Source organism: Saccoglossus kowalevskii, chromosome 2 (genome assembly GCF_978046115.1).
Source record: "Saccoglossus kowalevskii chromosome 2, keSacKowa6.1, whole genome shotgun sequence".
Lineage (NCBI taxonomy): Eukaryota > Metazoa > Hemichordata > Enteropneusta > Harrimaniidae > Saccoglossus > Saccoglossus kowalevskii.
In genome coordinates, this window is record NC_140642.1 from 26714502 (window position 1) to 26739801 (window position 25300).

Sequence of the window (25300 nt, forward strand, 5' to 3'; positions counted from 1 at the left end):
TCAGCCTGAACATACAATTTCTGTTAGCTCACAAAGCTATCTATGTGAAATGGTTATGTTAAGCATGTACTATGTACATGGGAAAAATACGGTATGTGTGCTAGAAGTATACATGCTACATTGTGTTAGCAGTTTAAAAGCTTATTACATTAACTATGAACACTGTATATTAATGAATTAAGTGAACTGCTCAAAGCATTTATGAGAAATGTGTTTAAAATAGAATTTGAGTCAAATTTACAAATCAAAGTGGTGTGAATCAACTACCTATAATAGTTAATGCTTCCACCAATTTTGAAGTAAGTGGGCAACACATGCTTTAGATCTGGTTTTACGCCAACAATGGCTGCACATAGGTTTCAGATAAAGTATTAAGTACCGGGTATGTTAGATCTATGCAAATGAGATTCAGCGTAGCTGTTCACTACTAATCACTGTTTATCAAAAAAAGAATGAAGAACACGAGTTCACGCGAATTTGTTCAATGAATTTATCAGAAGAGTACCTCTATAATACATCAGTGTTTTTGCTTTTGATTTTGTGAAACCCAGAAATGTTGCAAAACTTCTCCCTTACCTTTAGTGTACAGCAATACACATACCAGCTGACTGTGTATTAATGGGTGCTTATATTGACTCCACATCTAGCTTAGAGAATTTAAAATTACAACACTAAAAGACTTTTTGCACAATTTGAAAGCTTGCCAACTATTATCTCATTTGCTTGTTGATTTAGTGTAGAGCAGTGTTTATTTATGGACCTTTAAACCCTTGGGGATACACGTGTCAAGTACTAGTATACTTGTGTCACTGTTAGATAAGAGATTTCAATATTTTTAGCAGGATAGTTATAATACAGGATTTCAGATTATGTATTTCACTTCCACTTCTAGTTCACTTGGGTTAATGGTTAGTTGTGACTTCTTCTCCATCAAAATAAACAACATTTTCCGTGCTAAAAATAACTACAATTGCTAAAATCATTCAGTCTCCTTTCCGAAACGATTTAACCATAAATTAAGAAAACTAAAACTAAACACGTCTTTCTCGAACGATTAATTAAACGCATGGCCGATCAACATGGCCAGAGACAAGATCACGTCAATGTCCATGCCTTGTTTTGGTACATGTTCGTAAACAAGCCATTGTGATTTTATTTTGTCTCGATTTTGTTCTAATAATTCTAACTATATTGAAAAACAGACAATTATTTAACATTTTGGGAAACAAATTTATAAAGCTAAATTTGGTTGTACATGTATAAAAATTTCCGATAAAACGTACTTACCCGGTTTCTGATAATTTTCTCCATTCGCGCGCATTTCGTTCACAGCGACTTTCTTCTGCTACATAAACCCGGAAGTAGAAATCCAATCCCACAATGCTCGTCACCTTACAAGCAACATGGCGTCCTGAAAACTTCACTTGCTGTGTCAGTGTGCTGAGAACAGAGTATTCATATGCCATCAAATATCTCGGAACTTGGCAGCCATAGTAAGTTTGTAAGTATGTAAGTTAGTTGTATTCATAGTTAGAAATAATGTGTGTACGTGGATACGTATTTCATTGTGTATTCGAGTTCGAAATGCGGCGCCGTAATCGTGTTTTGTCTCCGTAAATATTGTCGATTATTGCTGATACGGCATTTTGCATCAAAGGCATACACATTCATTCATTACATGGCCCATTGATCGAAACATGGAAAGTCGAAAGAAGATTGAATTTTAAATCTATGATGTAATGTATGGGACCTAGTCTAAACTTTACTTTCTACATTCTGACAAAGACGGGTGATCACTCCACTCGCCTAGATCACAAACAGGTGATCCCCAAGTGTGTAGGACATTGTTAGGGCGCCCGATCAACGCATAACTACTTGTAACAATATACATATTTCCCTAGACCCAGGTAGGTATCTTCTCTAAGGTCTCATCGCAATTTGTACTCAAATTATTATTTTTCTAAAACTTTTCAAAGTGGTGTAAAAAGGGTAATTTAAGACCCCTTGCGAGGGGCAAAGGGTCACAGTCACAAACAATAGAAATCAAGTCACCTTGACCCCTATCCCGTTCGACCCTAGACACTTCGACCCCAAGTTAGACACCTCGACCCCTTACCCCCTAGTCACTTCGACCCCCGGAGTTATACACTGTGTGTCACTTCGACCCGAGAATTATGCAACACTGTACGACAATATCACACTTTCCCTGAGTGTGTCGGTCACACGGTGACTAGTTAATGTTCGTTGCTTGTTGATTTCTGTTCATTCTATCGCACGCAACTGCAAAATGACGCCATCTTGGACTGAACCATTGTACTTGATTGGTGACACGGTACGGTATATCTTTTTTTGGAGGATGTTGTGGCCCTGAAAAGGGCCGTTTTGTTTGTGTACTAAGTATTAAAGATTTGGGACCATAAATCTTGCTGCATTACACCAGGAGTCTGGTGCTTGACATCTCACGGCGGTCATACTTTCCCCAGGCAATACCTCATTTGCGGGATAATAGGGTGTCGCCGATTAAGTACAATGGTTCAGTCCAAGATGGCGTCATTTTGCAGTTGCGTGTGATAGAATGAACAGAAATCGACAAGCAACGAACATTAACTAGTAAGTGAAATGAAATCGGTGGCCGACACACTCAGTGAAAGTATGATATTGTCGTACAGTGTTCTTGGGTCGAAGTGACCCACAGTGTGTAACTCCGGGGGTTGAAGTGACTAGGGGGCAAGGGGTCGAGGTGTCTAACTTGGGGTCGAGGTGTCCAGGGTCGAACGGGATAGGGGTCGAGGTGACTAGAAATCAAACAATAACTCACAACTGTTAAACAGGTAGTTTGGAATAACATTCCACACTAAAGAAAAACAAATTTCTTCTTCAGACTTGCAATGTTCTGTTCTATCTTTGATTATTGTACGTCTTCAGTCTGGGTAACTTTACCATCTTGCTTTACAGGGTAAATTTTCATAGGAGTAAGTATTGAATTCATTTTGTTTGTTTTCCAGATTCAGAACTACCCTTTGTAATTGCATATTGATGACAGAACAGTGAAAGACAGTTCAGTATAATGCCCATTTGGTATTACGAGAAGAGCGAACTTCATAAAACACCAACAATTCAAGATGGCTTGGACTTCTCGGTCGAAGCAAGATACAGAAAAGAAGGTGCTCGTTTTATTATTGATGCTGGAACAAGTCTAGGACTGTATCCTTTCTTTGAAATCATTCTGTTGCAGTTGAGTGAGTCACAGCGTAAAACCAGCTGTTGGGCGTTCATTGTACATTGTGTGAAAACTGAGCCTTTATACATTGCTGTGAAGTTAATAATAGCGTCTGAATTCCAAATTGAAATAATTCATTCAATCATTCATTCATATGGGATACCATACTTCCCTTAACCCAAGTCTACAGACGATATGACACCCTTGCGACAGGGGTAGTTTATTTTCATAGGTTTTACATGTTTCATTCCTTCAAGACATTCCCAAGATATGTAAGTATAGTTATCCTGATTTTCACACTGCAAGGAATCATGAAATGATTGTATAGTTTATCCGAGAGAGGTTGAAACACCACTTTGTGCACATTTAAAAATATTCAAATTTGTAGATAAAAAGTCAAATTACATTCATAACATGGTTTACATTATTGTAGTACTATGATGTTATCTTGAGAATATCGCCAAGTACTAGTATGCATGAAGGCAGTATAGTAATAATACATTTATCAACCAATGTGTACATGTAGCAGAAGTTGATGCTGTCTGAGACTTCCTGAGTATTGCACATACTTTTGGGCATTCTTGTGATAACCTTATTATTATCCATCTTTTCTCCATTTGTAGTAATAATCTGAAAAAAAAAATGTTTTGGATCGTACGTATGTTTCTATTCAGTGGCAGTATTCTATCTCCATTGCACTGCAGCACTTTCTTGCCTCCATTGTAAACAGAGAAATAGTTTGTACATGGCGTCAATAACCTGAAATGTGTTCAATGTTTATTAGTCCCCGTTCGGACAAAGTCCGAAAACGGGGACTTATAATTCAGTCTCCGTGCGTCCATGTGTCCGTCCGGAGTCGTATCTCAGTCTCCCTTGGACCGATTTCGTTCATTCTTTGCATGTGCCTAGTACTTTATGTGGGACATATGCACATGCAGTGGTTTAGTGATTCAAAATGGCCGACTGGCAGCTATCTTGTTTTTTGAAAATGTTGTATTTTGGACATGCTTTGTCAGTTTCATTCAAACTTGGTACATAGACTATACATGTTAAAATACATGTCCATGACAATTTATTTCGCAATTGGATCAAAGATGGTCGACTGGCAGGCATCTTGTTTTTGTTTTTTTATGCGGTATCTTGGACGTGCTCTGTCAGTTTTCATTCAAATTTGGCACATACATGTACTTTATACATGTTAGGATGCATGTCCATGACAATTTGTTTCAAAATCTGGTCAAGGATGGCCGATTGACAGCCATCTGACTTTTTGGCCTTACTACTATATTTCCACAATTTATGTACCATTTTCATTCGTATTTGGCACATACATCATACATATCAGTGTGTTTCATAATCAGATCAAAGATGGCTGAATAACGGCTGTTTTATTTTGGCCATATTACTATGACACGAAACGCGTGTTTTGATGTAAATAAATAATCTGTTGTATACGCCACTTGGAACTCAAGTTTCAAGGACACGCTCGCGACAACCCCTCCGCTTTAATATGACGAGCACAAAGAGAACTTAACGGGGACTGTGTCATTTTCAATGACTTGTTATGTGGTATCTTGGACGTGCTCTGTCAGTTTTCTTTCAAATTTGGCACATACATGTACTTTATACATGTTAGGATGCTTGTCCATGACAATTTGTTTCAAAATCTGGTCATTACTACTATATTTCAACAATTTATGTACCATTTTCATTCGTATTTGGCACATACATCATACATATCAGTGTGTTTCATAATCAGCTCAAAGATGGCCGAATAACGGCAGTTTTTATTTTGGCCATATTACTACTACACGGAACACATGTTTTGATGTAAATAAACAATCTGTTGTATACGCCACTTGGAACTCGAGTTTCAAGGACACACTCGCGACAACCCCTTCACTTTAATATGACGAGCACAAAGAGAACTTAATGGGGACTGTGTCATTTTCAATGACTTGCTTTATATGTACAGTTTACCCAATGTATAAATTCAAACTATGGAATGAGTGCATCTGTTTTTGGAATGAATACAGGTGCAGCTTTTGGTGCTAGACGTATAAAAATTTTGTTTGTTTTTTCTATTCAGGTTACTGGTGCTGCATGCTTGTTCTTAGCTGGTAAAGTTGAAGAGACTCCTAAGAAATGCAAAGACATTGTCAGAGCTGCTAAAACACTGTTACCAGAACACTATTTCACAACTTTTGGAGATGACCCAAAGGTGTGTATACATGTACATAAAACCAAATTTAATTGATTGATTGATTGCTTGTTCCTTGCGTTACTGTGGTAGTAGTGAGTAGCGACAGTTATCGATGCTGCACAGTGTCATGGTGTAATCCCAGAACTTTCATCATCATTGGATGTGTATTGGTATAATACATATGCACTATACTGCAATTAGAAACAATCTGAAATACTTGATGTAATAATTATATTGTAAGTCACCAGTTGTCACTAAGATATTTGGTGTTTGTAATTTGACATTTTAGACAATTATTGATTGAACCTTAGTGTCCAGTACTTGTGAGTGCTTATAACATTTTATGTTTCCACCTTTATGACAGTGACATTTAATTGTTGAAAAATGCTATTCTTTGTTGAGCACAATTTTTCAGTTGCCTAAAATAGTTTTTTACAAAATTGGTGATAGTAATCATAGAATTGTTTCTGAAAATGATGCAACCATTGCATAGAATGACTCTTTGGATTTAAAATTCTATAAAAAACAAAACAGGGGACAATAGGAATTATCTGATAACCTATATGTGTACATGTACGTGTAGTTTCAAATCATGGACCTTTAAAAGTTAGCAAGTTTGTGTTGTGTAATTGTCATGGAATGTACATAAGTTTACCAAGATGCAATATGTAAATAAAAAATGGGTTTCTCGGATTTTATGAACATTTTATAAACTTTCAATGCCTACAACCTGTTCATGGGAAACTGAGAATAACCACCATTGTTACATTACATACTAAACCAGCTCCATGGATAACATTTTATTTCCAAACTCAATTCTCACGTGGTAATTAATTTTTCACTTACAGGAGGAGATTATGACGTTTGAGAGGATTTTACTGCAAACAATAAAGTTTGACCTACAGGTTGATCATCCATACACTTATTTACTGAAATATGCCAGGGTTATTAAAGGAGACAAAGCCAAGATACAGCAATTAGTACAGATGGGATGGACCTTTATCAATGACAGGTTAGGGTAAAAGTAGAATCACTGATAATTAAACAAACAAACAACCATATTTATTATCTTCCAAACCAATCAATTCACCTTTTCACAGAGTTCCACGCATTTCATTTGAACAGTATTGTGAAAAATAGTGTGACAGCAGTTCACTTCAAAAATCTGACAAGCTATATTTTGCTATTTCCAGTCACTAGCAAATATTCAGAAAGAAAATGAAATATAGGTGAAATATACTGCAGATTGAGTATATGATAGTCATCTTCTTATATCCCTTGGCAAGTCAAACGTGATGTGTGAAACATGTTTAGAACTGTGTACATCGTCAGACTAGCAAGTGTATTGTAAATCTTAATTTTTCAAGTAGTTTTGTGTAGTTTCAATATAGTTTACATTGATTACCAGTATATCATACTTCCATGATGCCTTCAGTCACCTGCCAGATCTACACAATTCAGGTACAAATCCAGAAGTGTTTTCATCTGAATTTGTCAACTTACTATTGTAACCCTGTTAAATGTTAGTAAAGCAAGAACTGTTACTTTTGACAAAGTGAAAGTCCACCACTCATGCATGTACAGCTCTAGCAAAACAACAAATACTGCATTTATTATTCCCTGGTTTTTAATTCCACTGATACGTAAAATCTGCTGAATTAAGTTCATGTAAACATGTAAAGTCTGTGAACTTGAAGCCCAGTTAAATTACCGGTACTCAAAGCATCGAAACAGTAATACCGGGTAATAAATGGTTTCACAGTATAGGACATCTCTTACCTGAATATATCAGGCCCTATATCACATACTGCTGTGAATCCTCCAATGGAACCATAATTAGACGGTCAGTGTCTAATATACTATGATATTTTTTCCAGTCTCTGTACCACACTGTGCCTTCAGTGGGAGCCCCAGGTTTTGGCAGTGGCTGTCATGTACTTAGCAGGGAGACTGTCCAAGAGTGATGTTCTAGACTGGCAATGTAAAGGCAGTCGTACAAAATGGTGGGATCCATTTATTGAAGATGTCACACTAGAAATGCTGGAAGGTGAGGCCCCCTCTGTTTTTAGCTCCGCTGTCGACTTTGTCGAGCGGAGCTTATCATATGAGTGATTGTCCGTCGTCGTCGTCCTCGTCCGTGTCAATGTTTTACTTTTTCGACTTCTTCTTGAAAACTACAAGCCTGAATGCTTTGATACTTGGTGTATATGTACCTTGGGTAGACCTCTCTTAGGTTTGTTCATTTCATGTTGATATCTTCAATTCTCTAATTTTGGTGAATATTTTTGTCATTTTTGGTAAAAAGTGATATTTTCGACTTCTTGTTAAAAACCGCAAGTGCAAATGCTTTGATATTACATATATAGGTACTACATGTGGACCTCTCTCAGATTTGTTCATTTTGTAATGATATCTTTAATTCTCTAATTTTGGTGAATATTTTTGTCATTTTTGGTAAAAAGTGATATTTTTGACTTCTTGTTAAAAACCGCATGTCCAATTGCTTTGATACTACATATATAGGTACTACATTTGGACCTCTCTCAGATTTGTTCATTTCGTGATGATATCTTCAATTCTCTATTTTTGGTGAATATTTTTGTCATTTTTGGTAAAAAGTGATATTTTTGACTTCTTGTTAAAAACCGCATGTCCAATTGCTTTGATACTACATATATAGGTACTACATTTGGACCTCTCTCAGATTTGTTCATTTCGTGATGATATCTTCAATTCTCTATTTTTGGTGAATATTTTTGTCATTTTTGGTAAAAAGTGATATTTTCGACTTCTTGTTAAAAACCGCAAGTCCGATTGCTTTGATATTACATATATAGGTACTACATGTGGACCTCTCTCAGATTTGTTCATTTTGTGATGATATCTTCAATTCTCTAATTTTGGTGAATATTTTTGTCATTTTTGGTAAAAAGTGATATTTTCGACTTCTTGTTAAAAACCGCAAGTCCGATTGCTTTGATATTACATATATAGGTACTACATGTGGACCTCTCTCAGATTTGTTCATTTTGTGATGATATCTTCAATTCTCTAATTTTGGTGAATATTTTTGTAATTTTTGGTAAAAAGTGATATTTTCGACTTCTTGTTAAAAACCAATAGATCAATTGCTTTGATATTACATATATAGATACTACATGTAGACCTTTCGCAGATTTGTTCATTTTGTGATGATATCTTCAGTTATCTAATTTTGGTGAATATTTTTGTCATTTTTGGTAAAAAGTGATACTTCTTGTTGAAAACTGTAAGTCCGATTGCTTTGATATTACATATATAGGCACTACATGTGGACCTCTCTCAGATTTGTTCATTTTGTAATAATATCTTTAATTCTCTAATTTTGGTGAATATTTTTGTCATTTTTGGTAAAAAGTGATATTTTCGACTTCTTGTTAAAAAATGTAAGTCCGATTACTTTGATATTATTCATATTGTTCATTTTCTAATGATGTCTTCAGTTCTTTAATTGAAATGTGCATTGCTAACAGCGGAGCTATCTCAGCCGATAGGCTGCTTGTTATTTATGCTAGTGATGTGACCTTGTATTGGCCCTTCTATCCAGTGCTGTGTATTAGCTTTTATCAGTAAGCAACAACCTTTCGAAGAGTAGTTCGAAACAGGAACTTATGTTTTAGGTTCCATCTGCCCACGCAACTTCTTTTCGCAGACATGCCTGGATTAATTTTGTTCAAAGTTAATACAAATGTCCAAGAATTTTGTGGCAAAATTGCTTACATTGTTCAGCAGGTTTTGTTTGACATAAAACCCCACACGCTCGGGCAGTGGATAATTAAAACATGTGCACTGCAAATGTACATGTAATCTTCTTGAAGAGAGTCTAAGATGATTTCTGTTACTGTGTGTAAAATGTACACAAATTGACAATGTTTTTGACTCCGGTGATTAGGTTTTGGTTGAAATCCATGCATATTAATTACCTGATTTGCATGATAATAAGCTAATTTTTAGCTGTTCCCTGACTGTTCCACTGATACCTGAAAAGTCGTTCATTAAATTTTGATGAAACTTGGTACATAGATGCTCTGGACTAATGCACAAATGTGATTAGTTTTGGGTAAAAATCCATGCATATAATTAACCTAATTTGCATAATGATTAGTTAATTTTCAGCTTTTCCACTGATATCTCAGGTACTAATCCTCACATTTCAATGAAACTTACATATATACATAGGACGATGAACAGTCAGATATGTGAGATATTAATTACCTAATTTTCATAATTAATCAATTTTCAGCTTTTGATGTTTCAAGTACTATTACTTCATTACTTTTCAATGAAACTTGGTACATAGATGCTCTAGAACAATCCAAAGACCTGATTAATTTTAAGTAAAGATGTGTGCATATTAATCAACTGATTTGCATAATTAGTTAATTTTTGGCTTTTACACTGATATCACATGTACTGATTATTCCATGTCAATGAAACTTGGTACATTGATGCTCCAGAACAATGCACAGACCTACTCAGTTTTGAATTAAAATCAGATCATATTAATTACCTAATTTGCATAATAAATCATAATTCTTGGTTCTAATCACATTTCAATAAAATTTCGTACATGGTCTGTGACAGTACTTATCTTAATTCACTGAATCTTGGTACATATGTACTCTAACACAATGTGATGATCAAATTAGTTTTAGGTTTATATACATCTATAATAATTACCTAATTTACATAATAATTTACTTTTCAGCTTTCCACTAATTTAGTTAGGATTAATCATCACATTATAATGAAACTTTGTACATGTGTGCCCTGAAACAATAAACAGTCCTAAATTTATGCATAATAATTGCTTAATTTGTATAATTCATTTGGTTCATTGAGGTAGTAATCCACAGACATGATTAGTTTAATGTTGATAAACATGCATATTGATTATCTATTATTAGCCCATTTCTGATATCTAAAAAAATCAGATTTAAATTGAATTCATCGCAGAGGTGCCCTGGAATAAATTAGACTGAAAACCATGGATGGAAAATCATTTCAAATGTATTTTCTGTATGTATTATAAATTTTGATAATGTGAATCACATTTTTGTCATGTTATGCATAGCAGACAAAAATTAGTTGGCAAGCTTCTCGTTTGAAAGCAAATCTTAAATTTCTCCAATACTTTCAGCACACGAGAGTTCTTTCTATGCTTTCTTTGATTGTTTTTTAGTCCCCATTCGGACGAAGTACGTGCGCCCGTGTGTTCCATGTGTCCGTTTGGAGCCATTTCTCGAACACCCTTTGACCGATCTCATTCATACTTGGTGTACAGACAATGTATGATGACCTACATATGCCTGCCAATTTTCGTTATGAAATAAATATGGCTGACTGGCAGCCATTTTGTTCCTCAAAAAACGTGTCCGGAACTGTTTCTCGGAGCTAAACAGGGCGATTTCAATCAAGCTTTGTATGGTGATCATGCATATTGGGTTATAGGTGCACGTCACTTTTTTTCCCGAGATTCGGCCCAAGATGGCTGACTGGCGTTCATTTTGTTTTTTTTCTATTTTCATGCTGATTCCCCCATAACATATTGCCTGATTCAGTTCAAAGTTTGTACATAGGTACTATACTTCAAGATAACACAACACCATGTTTTGTTTTGAGATTTAATTAAATTTGTCGAAATGGCAGCCATTTTGTTTAATATCTTAAAATCACAGTCTGTAACGTGTCCGGAACTGTTTCTCAGAGCTGAACAGGGTGGTTTTAATCAAACTTTGTATGGTGATCGTGCATATTGGGTAATAGATGCATGTCAATTTTTTTTTGTTTTCAAGCCGATTCCTCTGAAAGATGTGGTGTGATTCCCATGAAAGTTTGTACATAGTATACTGCAAGATAACACAACAACATGTTTTGTCTTGAGATTTGATCAAATTTGTCGAAATGGTGGCCATTTTGTCAAAAAAAACATAAAATATCATTCTGTAACATGTCCGGAACTGTTTCTTGGAGCAGAACAGGGCGATATGGCCTGATTCAGTTGAATAGGGCATTTTCAATCAAACCTTGTACGATGACCTTACATATTAGGTTATGGTGTAAGCCATATTTCTTTTGAAGATACTTAAACACCAATACCCGACTGGCTGCGTTTTTCTGTCATGCTATTTCCTCCGTAAGATATAGTCCAACTCAGTTCAAAGTTTCCACATAGGTACTATACTGACAGTAACACAATCTATAATCTGTGTTAAAAAAACATTGATCTTTCATTTCTACATGTACTGAACATTTACATCAACTACAGCTAATACTTAATGGGGACTATGCATTATCAATGCTTGTTTCACTTTATTGGTGATTTTGAACAGATATGAAGCGGGTAGATGTTGCCCCTATCTGTGGTTGAAATTAACATACAGGATTAGGTTGATGTTATTGGCACACACTGTAACCCAAATCCAGTCATTTGTATTGTATTCATCTTGTATTTAAATAATAATCCATGTTTTCTTTCAGATATTTGCCATCAGGTGCTGGATCTATACACTGGTCAAGACCCTACTAAATCAGAGGGAATTTCTATGTCTGCAAAACACAAAATGGGAAGACCGGTAAGTGTAGCCTTCTTTTAAGTCGCCGTTGCTTCTTCGGAAGTCGTTTGATTCCTGGAGTTGGCCTCAACAATTCAGCTGTTGTCATGCGATGTCATTAAGTTTTATTGGCGTTGTATGTGATGTATTGGACTTCATGAATTGTGGGAAATATTTGAGGATTTGCTAGGATTATCCTTTATGATTATCCTCTTCGCAGTATTGTAAGTTTTTGCTGCAGACAATTTTTATGATTTGCCAATTTAATGACATCTATATAATTAAAAAAATGTCGCACAATTTGCTGCAATGCTATATTACCTCAGGAAAATTTTCACTTTCACAAAAACTTTTAATTTTCTAGTAAATCAAATCTATGAGTTATACTGATTGAAATCAGATGTATTGCATCATTTATCGACTAAGCTATTATTTGTCCTTACTACAATAAATCCCATCATGCATTGCTGTTCAAATTCTGCTTCAGGAGTTTACTAAACACAACTAACCTGAGAAGTATGTAATGTTTGCTGTTCAGCGTTCGCTCTGATGTAGTGATAACATGAGTAAAATCTTGTAGTTTCTTGTTAATACCATAATAGCTGCTGCATTTAATATGAAACATATACTAATAACATGTCAAAGGCAACATTTTTCACCAGCTTCACAACTTCAACAGTAATTTGATACAAGGTTGGATTTTGTGAATCTGTGGGTGTCAAAACACTGTTCAAAAACATTTTGAACAAAAAATCAAATGGAAGTGGAAAGCCAGCATTCAGACATGTGGGATATACATGGATGAGAATTTTGATACACATGTAGTTAGTTATTAAGGGTAAATACAGTAAAACTGGAAGACAAATTTTCACAAGCTGGTGAATTTCTTGAATTTTTCTAGCAGTGTAAATTTCCCTGGGGCCATACAACGTGCCATTAAATCATCAAATTGCGGGAATTCCCAGCAGAGAAAATGAAACAGTTTACAATACCTGTCTCAAATCAATTGCTACATGTATGTGATTATAATATAAAAGGGCAGTGGGTGTTGCACTGTGTCATGTTTGATATGGATGTGTACAACACATGTAAAATGTATTTTTTATTTGCTGGTACTCAAAATTTGACTACCGATGTTTTAACAGTGCTGTTGTGGCTGCCATCTTTCACAACTAGTGTTACTATATTTAACAATTTGTAAAGAACTGTGTGTGAAAATTAGAATTTCCACTAGCGAAAAAAAAAAATTTCTTTACATTACTAATTCCTGGATGGTGAGTGAGGCTGTGTTCAGAGGTTAGATCATGTATAAATCTCACTGGTTTATTCATTTCCAGAAAACACCACCAGAGCCTGCGCCTCCAACGCCGCCGCCAGGTAAGGTGGCACAGTATACTTCAGTATGTGATGAGTAGAGATTATTTTATTTTTCCTTCACTTCACATTGCAGTGGTGGTGGGTGGAGTGTTTCAGTTAAAGCTTGACTTGTTTTGGGTTTTTTGTAAGTTTTACATGTACGGAGATGGGTGTATATTTTTACTATCTTTAATCTTCATTGTGGCTAAAGTACTGTAGTAGATTAAATGTCTTGCCCGTAGCCTTCATACATTGACTAACAATATGGAATTTATGTTCCATAATGTATGTTCATTGCTTGCAAGTAGACATAATAATCGATTGTATGCAAGATGTGTAATCAACTTAATTTGTTACTAGCCTTGTCAAGCCAATGGTGACTACATAAAAACTGACATCTTATTTTTGTTTCTTCACAGATGAACCTTCGATGAAGATTGCTAAAACAGAACACATTGCAGTGACAGAACAGCCAACCAGACAACTCCCATTGCCAATAAATCCAAGCCAGCCACCACCTGTAGCAAACTTTCAACAACAGGTTACGTCAGCTTATGCATCTCTGCCACCTTCTCTTCCGCCTGTTCCTCAGGCAACTCTTCCCGTTGCTGGGACAACCGCTCATGATGGTCCTCCGCCACCCACTGCACAGCCGACAGCTGCTTACCCTAGTGGAAGCTACCAACAAGCTCCTGGAAGCACTGCATATTCAGCAACTCAGAGTTATCAGCCACAGCAACAACCACCACCACAGACAACTGGGTTCTCATTTCCAAATGCACAGGCTAGTCAGCCAACTGCAAGTACCAGCTATAGCCAGAAACCGGGTTATGATTATACTCAAACGCAAGCCTATGGGACTCAAGACTCGTATCCACCGAGTTATAATGCACCACCGACTCAGGCTTCATTTGGCTCGTATAGCCAAGAAAATACTAACACAAACCAGGGCAGCTATAATACTCCAACCAGACAGTATCCGACACAATATCAACAAAGTGGCCAGTACCCTGCCAATCAGAATACAGTGCCGCCTCCAAATTACCCAGCCCAGCCGCCAACACCACAGCCCCAGCACACACTACCACCGTCACAGGCTGCACCAACTACAGCACCACCCAGCTTACTTGCCCAACAGCCTTACAGCATGGCTGGCAGGGGCGGAGGAAGCACTTACCCAACAACTCCACCAAAAAACTACCCCCCTCCCCAGACTTACAACACTCCAACAAGGTACGACACTCCCCCGCCAAGTCTACCGCAGCAACAGAGAGGGGGTCCGCCAACTCCTGGTGGCATGGTGCCAGTATCTGGTGCACTGCCACCAACACCAGTAACTCCAGGACAAGTACCCCCTGGGAGCTACCCTCCTCAGGTTTGGGCACCTCGAGGACCCCCACCACGAGGACCACCTCCACCAAACACTGCAGGTAGTTTATCCAGTCTAGCCACGGTCAGAATAACTGGACGCACTGATCAAAGGCGAAGCAGTACAGGAAAAACACAGCCACCATTTTTCAGATAAAGAGCCTTGTACATATGGTATACTTTCAGATGTTTTTTTAGAAATTAAATATCTTTAAATTTGTGATAAGTGTTGTTATTTTTGAGAGCTACAACTAAGTATGCAATTTTTACTTATTATAATATCAATATGTGGATAGTGAGAAATTAATACGATTCACACAATATTACTGGTAAAAATTTTTATTACCACTTCAATGGTTTTTTATGAACATTCTTTAGTTAATAGTGACATCCGTTTTACTTGGAAGCATGAAATAACTCTTATTGCCTTAGCGAGTTATATTACAATGATGATACTGCTAGTTACTTTTTCATTTTGTTGATATATTTATTGCTGATGAATTTCAGTAGCATCAACACAATACCATTGCATTTTGGCAAAGAGCGCCACCTGGAGTGAACACTGAAACCTGAGCAGTTCGTTCAACATCCATAACAGCTTTTGTTAATCCCGCAACAAGACCATCAAATATCCCCCCCCCCCCATAATGCTATAAGAACGAACTCTGAGTGAAATGTCATTACTAGTTAGTTTTGATTTTCAAGTTGCCAAAAACTGTAGTCCACACAATAGCGTTGGAGACTTCATAATACAGGCATTATTATAATTAAACAAGTCCCTTTTTAGTGAGTGTCAACATTAATGCCAAATATTTAACTTGTGTAACAGATATGATACAAAGTGGATCCAGTTATTTGTATGATTCCTTCCTTTATTCTGCCCATGACATTTGCATTTCTAGCATGTGCAAATATGTTATATGATCAGTCCAGCCATGTTAAAAACAAAATGATGTGTCCGTGCACAACTGAGATACAGTTTTATGATTTTTTTAACACTTGAATTGGATCATAAAACAAATGCGTGATGTATGTGTAAATGCGATTGATCGAAGCATGTTTGAAATACAGCTGCACACAAACGAGAAATTTTAAGTCCTAGCAGGCACTAAAAACTGCATCAGCAGGCAATATCATTTTATAGCGTTGGAGGTAAAATTCAATGTTATGATGCTTGATGTCTTCTCTGTACTGCCTTGTCCTTATGGAGAAAGTGTAAAGGGAAGACTTTCCTCTGTCGTGTATGTCCTAATGAATTGGAAAAACTGCATCGACAGATGATGCGTTAAGAACTGGCTTGTTACAAATTTCCTATAGACAAATGTTGATACATTTAGAAAACATTAAAAAAAATGGACGATATCAAACCATATACATTAATTAATAATAAAAATTTAAAAAGTGACAATAATATAAATAATTATAGTATAACACATTTATACTATTGATAGTTGAATTGATACACCCCACTATGTAACAATCAAGGCATTACTGTATTGGCAGTTTGACGAAGCACCAGGAAATACCCACACACATTCCAACTTCTTTAAATATTTTTTGTTTCTTAAAAAAAAAAAAGTTTATAAGTTTACTTCAGCCTTGTTTATAAGTTAAAGGTATTGCACATGTCTGCTCCAGCATTTAGGGCCTCTAGCATCGTCCGCAGTGTAGGAAATGTGTCGTGCATTTTGGGCAGTGATGACAGGTTTATGGTTGACCTGCAAAGCAAGCAAATGAGTTGAAATAAGCAGCTGGAAGACAAAATATATGAGCAATTGAATTTAAACTGGCTCTGATTTGATAATTTATCTTGTGAAATTGCAACAAGCAGCCTCTCGGCTGAGATAGCTCCGTTGTTAGCAAGGCACATTTCAATTAAAGAACTGAAGATATTATTAGAAAATGAACAATATGTATAAGTATGTATAGCAATTGGACTTGCTGTTTTCAACAATAATTCAAAAATATCACTTTTTACCAAAAATGACATAAATATTCATCAAAATTAGAGAATTAAATATATCATCACGAAATGAACAAATCTGAGAAGGGTCCACATGTAGTACTTATATATGTAATATCAAAGCAATCGGACTTGCGGTTTTTAACAAGAAGTCAAAAATATCATTTTTTACTAAAAATTACAAAAATATTCACCAAAATTAGAGAATTGAAGATATCATCACGAAATGAACAAATCTGAGAAAGGTCCACATGTAGCATCTATATATGCAATATCAAAGCAATTGGACTTGCGGTTTTTAACAAGAAGTCAAAAATATCACTTTTCACCAAAATTAGAGAATTGAAGATATCATCATGAAATGAACAAATCTAAGAGAGGTCTACCCCAGGTACATACACACCAAGTATCAAAGCATTCAGGCTTGTAGTTTTCAAGAATAAGTCGAAAAAGTAAAACATTGACACGGACGCCGACGGACAATCACTCATATGATAAGCTCCGCTCGACAAAGTCGACAGCGGAGCTAAAAAACTAGGGGGTATCTTCATGCTAGGGAGTGTGCCTTATATTTTACTTGAAAAGCAATCTTCAATGATATGTAAAAAAATTTTTGTCATGCATAAATGGAAGCCTAGCAACCAGAAAACTCCAAAGTCTGTTCATTTTAATAAGTGGCACTTTTATGTAGATTTCATCGTACCTCTGCAAGTTCATCCAACTTTTCACCATTGCTATAAAAGCATCTGGATTCCCTGTTAACATGGCTTCCAGGTCCACCAGTTTACCTTTGGCTATTTTACCGGACACTTCTTTACCAGCAGCCATTGTCAGCCCCATGGCAACGCTGTACGCTACAACACTGAACAGAATAAAACACAGGTACATTATGTGTTTTGAAGAGGAATGCCAATGTTACCAGTACAAGACAATTGAGTAGCTGTGCTGTTTTAAATATCATTTACAAGATACTTAAATGACCTGTACCGATCCAAAAAATGTTGAATGTACACAGATCCAATTGCAATAACATATTTGTACTTTTGTTTTACTGATGCTTCACTATTTGCTAAATCACCCAATCTTACCTTGACCCTCTAGACAGAGGCATTAAATTATAAAAATAGTAAACCAATGATAAAATGAGGTTGATCACTGCATCCATGTGTACATCCTGTAAAAAAATTATATTTGAAACAATGTACATTCGGTAAATAAACACTCAAAGAGATGGATTCAACCACAAGACACTGACCAGTTTCACAACATTAGTGAATTAGGTATTTTGCTAAAATCACAGTTATTAAAAAGTGTACATGTACTGTATTTGCTCTATTAGATACACTTATTTTGACCATAGAAACACCTCTATAACTTCAATAAGTTTAAACGCTACTAATGGAACATATACGATATGCAGCAATAATTGTTCTTTACATTTGCTATAGAGAAACACAAATGTATTACATTTCATTTCTACACAAGGACCAAAAAAGAAATCAAGGTTTCGCTTCTCATCCAAAACAACATAAGCTCAGTATAGTGTCATTACATATGCATATCTCACCATATCTTTACTCTGTCCTTTCCTTGCTTCTTCTGTTAACAGTCCCCAGATATACTCTAGCTCTGAATGGTATTGCTCTGTTCGTTTCTTGGTAGTAGCGGTATCAATTGAGAACAAGATGCCATTTCTATCGAGAACAAAAAAAAAATACTTGAACTATTATCCCTGTCATTTCAGCTGAATACAAAGACACTTTTTAAAGTGTGAAATATTTAATTTCACTATTTTAGACATCTACGGTAATTTTCTATTTTTAAATAATATAAAATTAGTAGATTTCACTAAGCAAAAAAAAATGAAAATGAAGTAAATAAATAATCTGGCCAACTTCTCAAATAAAACAATGTGATTAGTCTGCAATAAAAAATGGTTTGTTTTTTCACCACAATTGTGAATGCACTTATGTGTATTGTAACATTTTGTAGCATTTGTCAGGTGATGTGTCTGTGTATAAATTTGCATATCTAAACAAATGCCAGCCAATCACAGCCTGCTATTCAGCTCTACTAAAACCACAGTGAGTTTGATCCAATCAAAAAAGACTACACATACCCATCACCTGTCATTGTAAACATGACACCATCATAACGCTGACTTTTATCTTTCCTACTATTAAGCTTTGTAGCCACCATAAATCCAGGTCCTCCATTTCGATTTCCTTTAAGTTTTTTGACAAATTTCAGGAGTTCTTCACACGTCGTTATCTTGTCTATTGTGCTTAGAATCTCGCGTTCTGATCTACGGTGTCCATTGCCGTTTACACTGTCAACAACAGACGAATAAATATGCAAAAACTACGTCATGAAGTGTGCTTTCAAACGCATGATATATGAATCAGCAATAACTGTCATCAAAAATGTCACAAACAGGATAGAAAATTGTGATAAACTTGAGCATGCATTTCATGTAGACTTTTTTTCCTAAGAAGTAATGAACAACCATCAGCAGAGAAGTATGATCAACTGGTAACACTGGTTTCAGCTGTTGATCACACTGCCGATCACCACATACAAAGAATGATATTGCTTCGTTGTCAGGCGATATTGAGTCAAATTCGGCTCGAACAGCCTGAACTGAACTTAATAAGAAACGTAACTTAAAAACAGTGATGTCTACTAAAAATAAAAGTATTTATCATACCAGTACGTACAATTATGTTGGTAAAATTCAAATAAATAAATGAAATAGACGACTACATACCCATACTGTGCCACCATCTTTTTAGTGACATTAAAAACCACATCAAAATACTTTGTATATCTCACGTTGTTTACCTGCCCTCTGACCAGATGCATATGACTATTAAAACCAGCTTGTATACTTTTACTGGGCATCAAATCTAACCAGAGCACAGGCTGATCAGGATCTATAACCCTAGAAAAAATAACAAAAGTAAATGGTGATTGTGCTGGTTGATGTATTAATATTCAAAAAAATTATGTATTTATGAAATTATTTGTTTTTTTAATGAAATAATCCCGATATTTGAGTAGTCTTTACAATGGAATAACAAATCTTCCTTATCTTGTTGACTTTCACATATCTGGCATTTTCTCTTTAACAAAATACTGAGTAGCACATGTGATGACAGGTAATTTAGTTCATTATACATATAGGGTAGGTCAGGTTATTCCATTTTAAGTAAAATGATTGGTTGATTGGGATTTTTAAAATACCTCCCATTTAGATAATAACATTTAATAATGTTATGATGAGTTACGTATGTACACGCTTTATTACATAACACTTGCTGTTTTGGTGTTATCAGTGTCTTTTATTAAAACTTGGGTTAGACCCATTATCAAAATAATATTTATAGACCACTTGTGACATTTAATAATATCATGCACTTCTATATCATCATGACTTTATGTACCCAAACTTGAACTTGAGTAAAGAAATTCCAAACTCACCTTCTCCATTTGACAGCAATGTCAAAGATCTCCCGCCATTTTCTACCAATCTGGTTTTTTGATATTTTCGAAGCTTTCCAGAAATGTTGAATGGTTTGGGCAATCTCGATGACTGCCAACCCCATGGCAAGGTGGACACGTACATTGGGCAGAAAACCGTCTGCTTCATACTGCATCATTGAACCCACGCTGGAAGCCGTACATATTAGGTTCTGCACATCTGCTGGCAAGTCATCAAAATCTAACACTTCTACGTCACTGTGAAACAAGTCCAACATAAAAGTTACACAATCGGCATGAGAAATGAATCAGTTTGCACATAAGCACATTATAGATTTTATTCATCATGAATATTCATATTATATTCTAATACTATGCAAATGAGATGATTTGTCAAGGATACTTTGAAAGCACGTAAGAGTATTTTACAAAAATTTTATTCTAGCTAGAAAGATATATAGTGCCCTCTATTAACATTGATTACCAAACTTTGATGGTGTTATGTGACTCATCAAAAGCTATTAACTTCAGAAGATAGTTATTTGTGAAATATTCCCATAGTGCATTTTTTGGGAGAGTTAAAATTATTAAAATGTACATCATTTATTGAGATTTCAAGAATATTTTCATAAAAATAATTTGGTGACAGTGGATACATTTTCTTTTGAGAACAAGTGTAGTGAAAAGTCTCGTGGCCAAGGTCTGTTCATGCTACTTCTCAAAACTAGGAGCAAAGCTAAAAGTGGTGATAATCTTACAAAAATAGAAAGACATGTTACACTTGAAAATCTTATATTTCACACAAAAAAATTGTCCCCTAATTTTTCTGATGCCAAATAGGAATAGCGCCCTCTATCAGCAGTGATGAAAAAACCTAAACTTTTATTTTTTATTTTATTTTATAATCTGATTATACAAAAAATCCTTCAATTACGGGATGAAAAAGACAAAAACTAGTGGTTGAACTAGAATGTGCTAGAATATAGGAAATAAAAAAGCAGGGAGCATAAGGCAATAACAGGAAATGCGGAGATCAATATATATACATGTACATTGTATATATTGATTTACAGTAAATGTATTTAAATTAATCCAATTTTTAAACCACTTACTTAATTTCAGGTGATAACCCTGGTTGTTCCTCATAGCCAGAATATTTAAATGGTAATCCCTTTGCCCAGTTATCCTTATAAGCCCCTTGTAAATCTAAATCCATGCTGTATTCAGCAACCGGTGTGTCTAATCTGGCATGTAAATAACGCGAGTATTCTGAAAAAATTAAAAAGTGGAACAATTCTTTGAGTAAAATATCAAGCGACCTGGTCGTTTATTTTTGTTTATATGTGACATTTTCAGCCTCATGTACAAGTATTACGACCTTTTACGGACGATATCTCTTCACAAATGTAATTGATTGTGATAATTGTGGCATGAAATCACTGCTGTAATATTAGTTGTGACATATACAAAATGAATTCAATCTAGGGGTTATGTAATGACCTTAAAAGCCAGTAAAAAACGATTTGACAATAACTAATGTTATATATTACAAAGGTCACACTTTAAATGTCCTTTTGACACGGGGAGGGGGGGGTTCAGGAAACTCTTCTCATTCCTCAAATGATCATTTCCATTAAATATGGAAGTAATGATCACGCATCGATGGACACAAAGCTTGTCAGCGATTTTTTCATCATCTGTCTGCAGACTTCATAGCTGACCTTTTCCATTTCTGTCAGTGACCCAAACGCGATTGTTTTTCTAGCTTTGCTCTCCAGTTTTGCAGACACGTGTTGCAGGCATGGCAGCGGTGACAAATATGAAGAGGTGAGGATGTCCTCATTATCCAAGGATGGATTGACAACAGCCTCCATAACAAGCTTTACATGACTTGTCTACGATAGAGACTGGTTCATTTACTGAAGACATAAAACCATGACATGTTTTTGCAATTTGCAGTCAGATTGATGCAGTTTATACTTTAAATGATTAAGCATTTATTATTATTAAGCATTGTGTTATTCTAACGTACAAGTATATGCAAAAGTAGAAGATTCATTATTATGATGAATGTTTGAATACACTTTTGTATGATCAGTTGAAATGATGTTATTAACAGAATTTGCTATTGTAAAACATATCCATTTAGCTAGCATGTTATTTTAGCTAATTTAGCTAATCTGTAATTTTGCTAATTCAAAAGCTGATTCATGATGTCACTAATTTAAAAGAAAGTATAATCTCACAATGAGATTGTTGGAACTTCACTTAAATTAATATTCTGTTAATTTGTGCATTGAGCTAAAAGTAGCATGTGGCTATTTCACCGTATATTTAGGTGGATGGAGTTTAGCACTTTTTTTTGCCATTAGCTAGTACCCCACTCTGGAAACATGATGACGCTGATTCACACTGTAGATTGGGTTTGTAATAAGAACATCCATATTTGTTTAATTATCAAATGTACGCTAAATAACCAGATGGTTACAAAAATACAAGTACAATTAGCATATAGAATATATCTGTTACATTATAAAATCAGATACAAAACAGCATGCATACCTATTCACTGACTTATACAACACCAAGCTTGAGTGATTTTCACTGCACCAAAACACATTGGACTAAACTGTAGGTTGTTTAGTTCAGTAGTACTGTAAAATATGTATTAGAAGCCGTGACTTCTATTAAAATAGTACAATACAACAGAGGGGATGCGGCTTCTATTGGAGCACGTACACATATGAGAAATGATGAATTTTCGGTTCCAAATTGTTCAAAAAGAATGGGTGCGTCTTCTATTAGGGATGCGGCTTCTAATACAGATTTTACGGTATGTCACAGAAGGAGTCCACCTCAAACAAGTCAGTCTATGCTGGTAATGTTACAGGGCGATGGTAGTCGTGCAGCGTGTGTTCGAATTTCATGCAAACAAACAATGTATTTTACACATGTTGGGTACGTTGCTATGGGTCCCATAGGCGACACGAAAACCATCGCCCTTTAAGTAAAGAAAAGAGGCATACATCTTTCGTAATAAATAATAATAAAAAAGGATTTAGATTCTAGTGCAGTGAAACAAAACAAAAACCTTTAGAAGAAGCCAACCCCTGCTACATGCCTCCTTAACTACATATACACTGCCCTCTAGTGTCACCAAAGTGGGTATTAAAATCTCACCTCTAATGTACAGCACTCTGGCAAATTCATTGGAAGTTTTTTGACCTAAAAACGGTGGATTGGATTGCACCTTTGCGTTTGATTTCACTGCTTCATAATACTGACCAATGGAAGCGTGGGACAGCCCTCTCATGTATTCACAGGCTTCGTTGGTGGAATCAACAGACAAACATTTCTGTGGGAAAAAAAGATCAATATACGCTATTGTCTATGAAAGGAATATAAATCAGATAGAAGAGAGGGGGCAGAGTTGTTTAATTTGAGTAAGTAAGTTTGAGTAAGTGAAGATTTTTCATGTGAGAGACAATGTTTTATGTCTCTCGTCGACAACATTGTTTCGAGTCAAGACCTAGTCAAGATCATGGCAGGATGAGTTTAAACTTTTCACCACCAGTTTCCTCCTTTCATCACAAAATAGTCCCGTTTATAGTCTGCACTTTCCTTCAAAATATTGGGGAAAAAATGGGAAAATTATTTGAGTAAAAACTGAAAATAACTCAAATTTTGCCTGTTGGATCCAAAATTAGGGTTCATTTCCAGAAATATTGAAGAATATTAGAAAAAAGTTTAGAAAAATTTGGGCGAGATAGTTTGGTGGTGAAAAGATTGACAATAACTGAAAGTAGCTAATTCTTGAGGCGTACACAAATTCAAAGGTCAAAGTTGTATTCATCCATGTAATTATCCATCAGACAGACAGACAGACAGACAGACAGTTCACAGAATGAACGAATTGATAATCTTATCAGCAATCACTCTATTGCTGTTAATTATCATCACCTGTACTTCTAAACTGAACAGTGAAATCAGCCAGAAATGTAGCATGGCCGAATGTTTTAAGCATGTTTCTTTTCCCTTGATTTCAAGTTTCGATTGCGTTTTCAAGTCAGCAAGCAAGCTTGGAATGCTGAATTATCATTCCACTTCATATTATACTTCATACATAGCAGAATATAAAATATTCTCAAAGTATTTTCTTACATTGAAATCCTTGAGAGCTTCAAGGGGTCGTCCGCTCTGATATAGCAAGGATCCCCGCAGTTGAAGAGACTGAACATGATCTTCTTGCAAACTTAAAGCTGTATTAAAATGTTGCATAGAAGTTTCAAAGTCCCCGAGTTCTCTGCAGATAGAACAGCCTGTCAACTATGTTTATTGTCTAAAGCATACCCGTCAACATGAATGGACCACATAAAATATTGAACGAAAAAATTTTAATGAGAAATGAATTGTTCAATAATTTTCTGTTTGTACATGTAGTATGTATGACAGCAGTCGAGACGCTTGGATTGTGTCTGTAAGGTTGCACAGTGTTGGTATCTATAAAACGTTGATATCTGCGTGGCGTTGTATGGTGTATGCACGGTGTCAGTATGGTGTTCACACAGTGTCAGTACGATGTCAGTATGGTGTTCACAAAGTGTCAGTACGATGTCAGTATGGTGTTCTCACAGTGTCAATACAATGTCAGTATGGTGTTCACACAGTGTCAGTACGATGTTAGTATGGTGTTCACAGGTGTCAGTACGATGCCAGTATGGTGTTCAGTGTCAGTACGATGTTCACACAGTGTCAATACGATGTCTGTATAGTGTTCTCAGAATGTCAGTACAATGTCAGTATGGTGTTCTCACAGTGTCAGTACAATGTCAGTATGGTGTTCACACAGTGTCAGTACGATGTTAGTATGGTGTTCACAGGTGTCAGTACGATGTCAGTATTGTGTTCACAGTGTCAGTACGATGTTCACACAGTGTCAATACGATGTCTGTATAGTGTTCTCAGAATGTCAGTACAATGTCAGTATGGTGTTCGCAGTGTCAGTACGATGTCAGTATCGTGTTCACATAGTGTCAGTACGATGTCAGTATGGTGTTCACAGTGTCAGTACGATGTCAGTATGGTGTTCATACAGTGTCAGTACGTATCAGTATGGT

The 25300-nt window shown here is 35.8% G+C and overlaps 3 protein-coding genes across 4 annotated transcripts in view; 1 reads left to right on the forward strand and 2 right to left on the reverse strand.

Moving 5' to 3' along the window:
* LOC102801644 (actin-histidine N-methyltransferase-like) overlaps window positions 1–1384 on the reverse strand; it is an 18711-nt gene extending 17327 nt beyond the window's left edge. The window contains exon 1 of the mRNA XM_078011104.2: window positions 1288–1384. The gene's annotated coding sequence lies outside the window, so the exon portion shown is untranslated. The remainder of the gene's footprint in view (window positions 1–1287) is intronic.
* LOC100378773 (uncharacterized) lies at window positions 1380–14960 on the forward strand. 2 transcript variants are annotated; one of them, XM_085493785.1, is made up of 9 exons: window positions 1380–1505; window positions 3006–3204; window positions 3411–3492; window positions 5310–5441; window positions 6272–6435; window positions 7301–7470; window positions 11943–12037; window positions 13354–13393; window positions 13792–14960. In XM_085493785.1, the coding sequence occupies exons 2-9, from the start codon at window positions 3068–3070 to the stop codon at window positions 14895–14897; spliced, it is 1926 nt and encodes a 641-aa protein (XP_085349911.1). In that variant the 5' UTR covers window positions 1380–1505; window positions 3006–3067; the 3' UTR covers window positions 14898–14960. The 2 variants fall into 2 exon arrangements, with proteins under 2 accessions (XP_085349911.1, XP_085349917.1); XM_085493791.1 differs by having other exon boundaries at window positions 1382–1501.
* A 103-nt stretch (window positions 14961–15063) lies between these two features.
* The window catches only part of LOC100378175 (tetratricopeptide repeat protein 13-like), a 37378-nt gene continuing 27141 nt past the window's right edge, over window positions 15064–25300 (reverse strand). Inside the window, exons 9-18 of the mRNA XM_006819232.3 lie at window positions 24345–24486; window positions 23364–23538; window positions 21296–21452; window positions 20184–20441; window positions 19471–19644; window positions 18823–19032; window positions 18271–18397; window positions 17792–17877; window positions 17407–17565; window positions 15064–16458 (exon numbers count right to left, since the gene is read on the reverse strand). Of these exons, the coding sequence (XP_006819295.3) occupies window positions 16344–16458; window positions 17407–17565; window positions 17792–17877; window positions 18271–18397; window positions 18823–19032; window positions 19471–19644; window positions 20184–20441; window positions 21296–21452; window positions 23364–23538; window positions 24345–24486 (1603 nt within the window). The 3' untranslated portion in view covers window positions 15064–16343. The remainder of the gene's footprint in view (window positions 16459–17406; window positions 17566–17791; window positions 17878–18270; window positions 18398–18822; window positions 19033–19470; window positions 19645–20183; window positions 20442–21295; window positions 21453–23363; window positions 23539–24344; window positions 24487–25300) is intronic.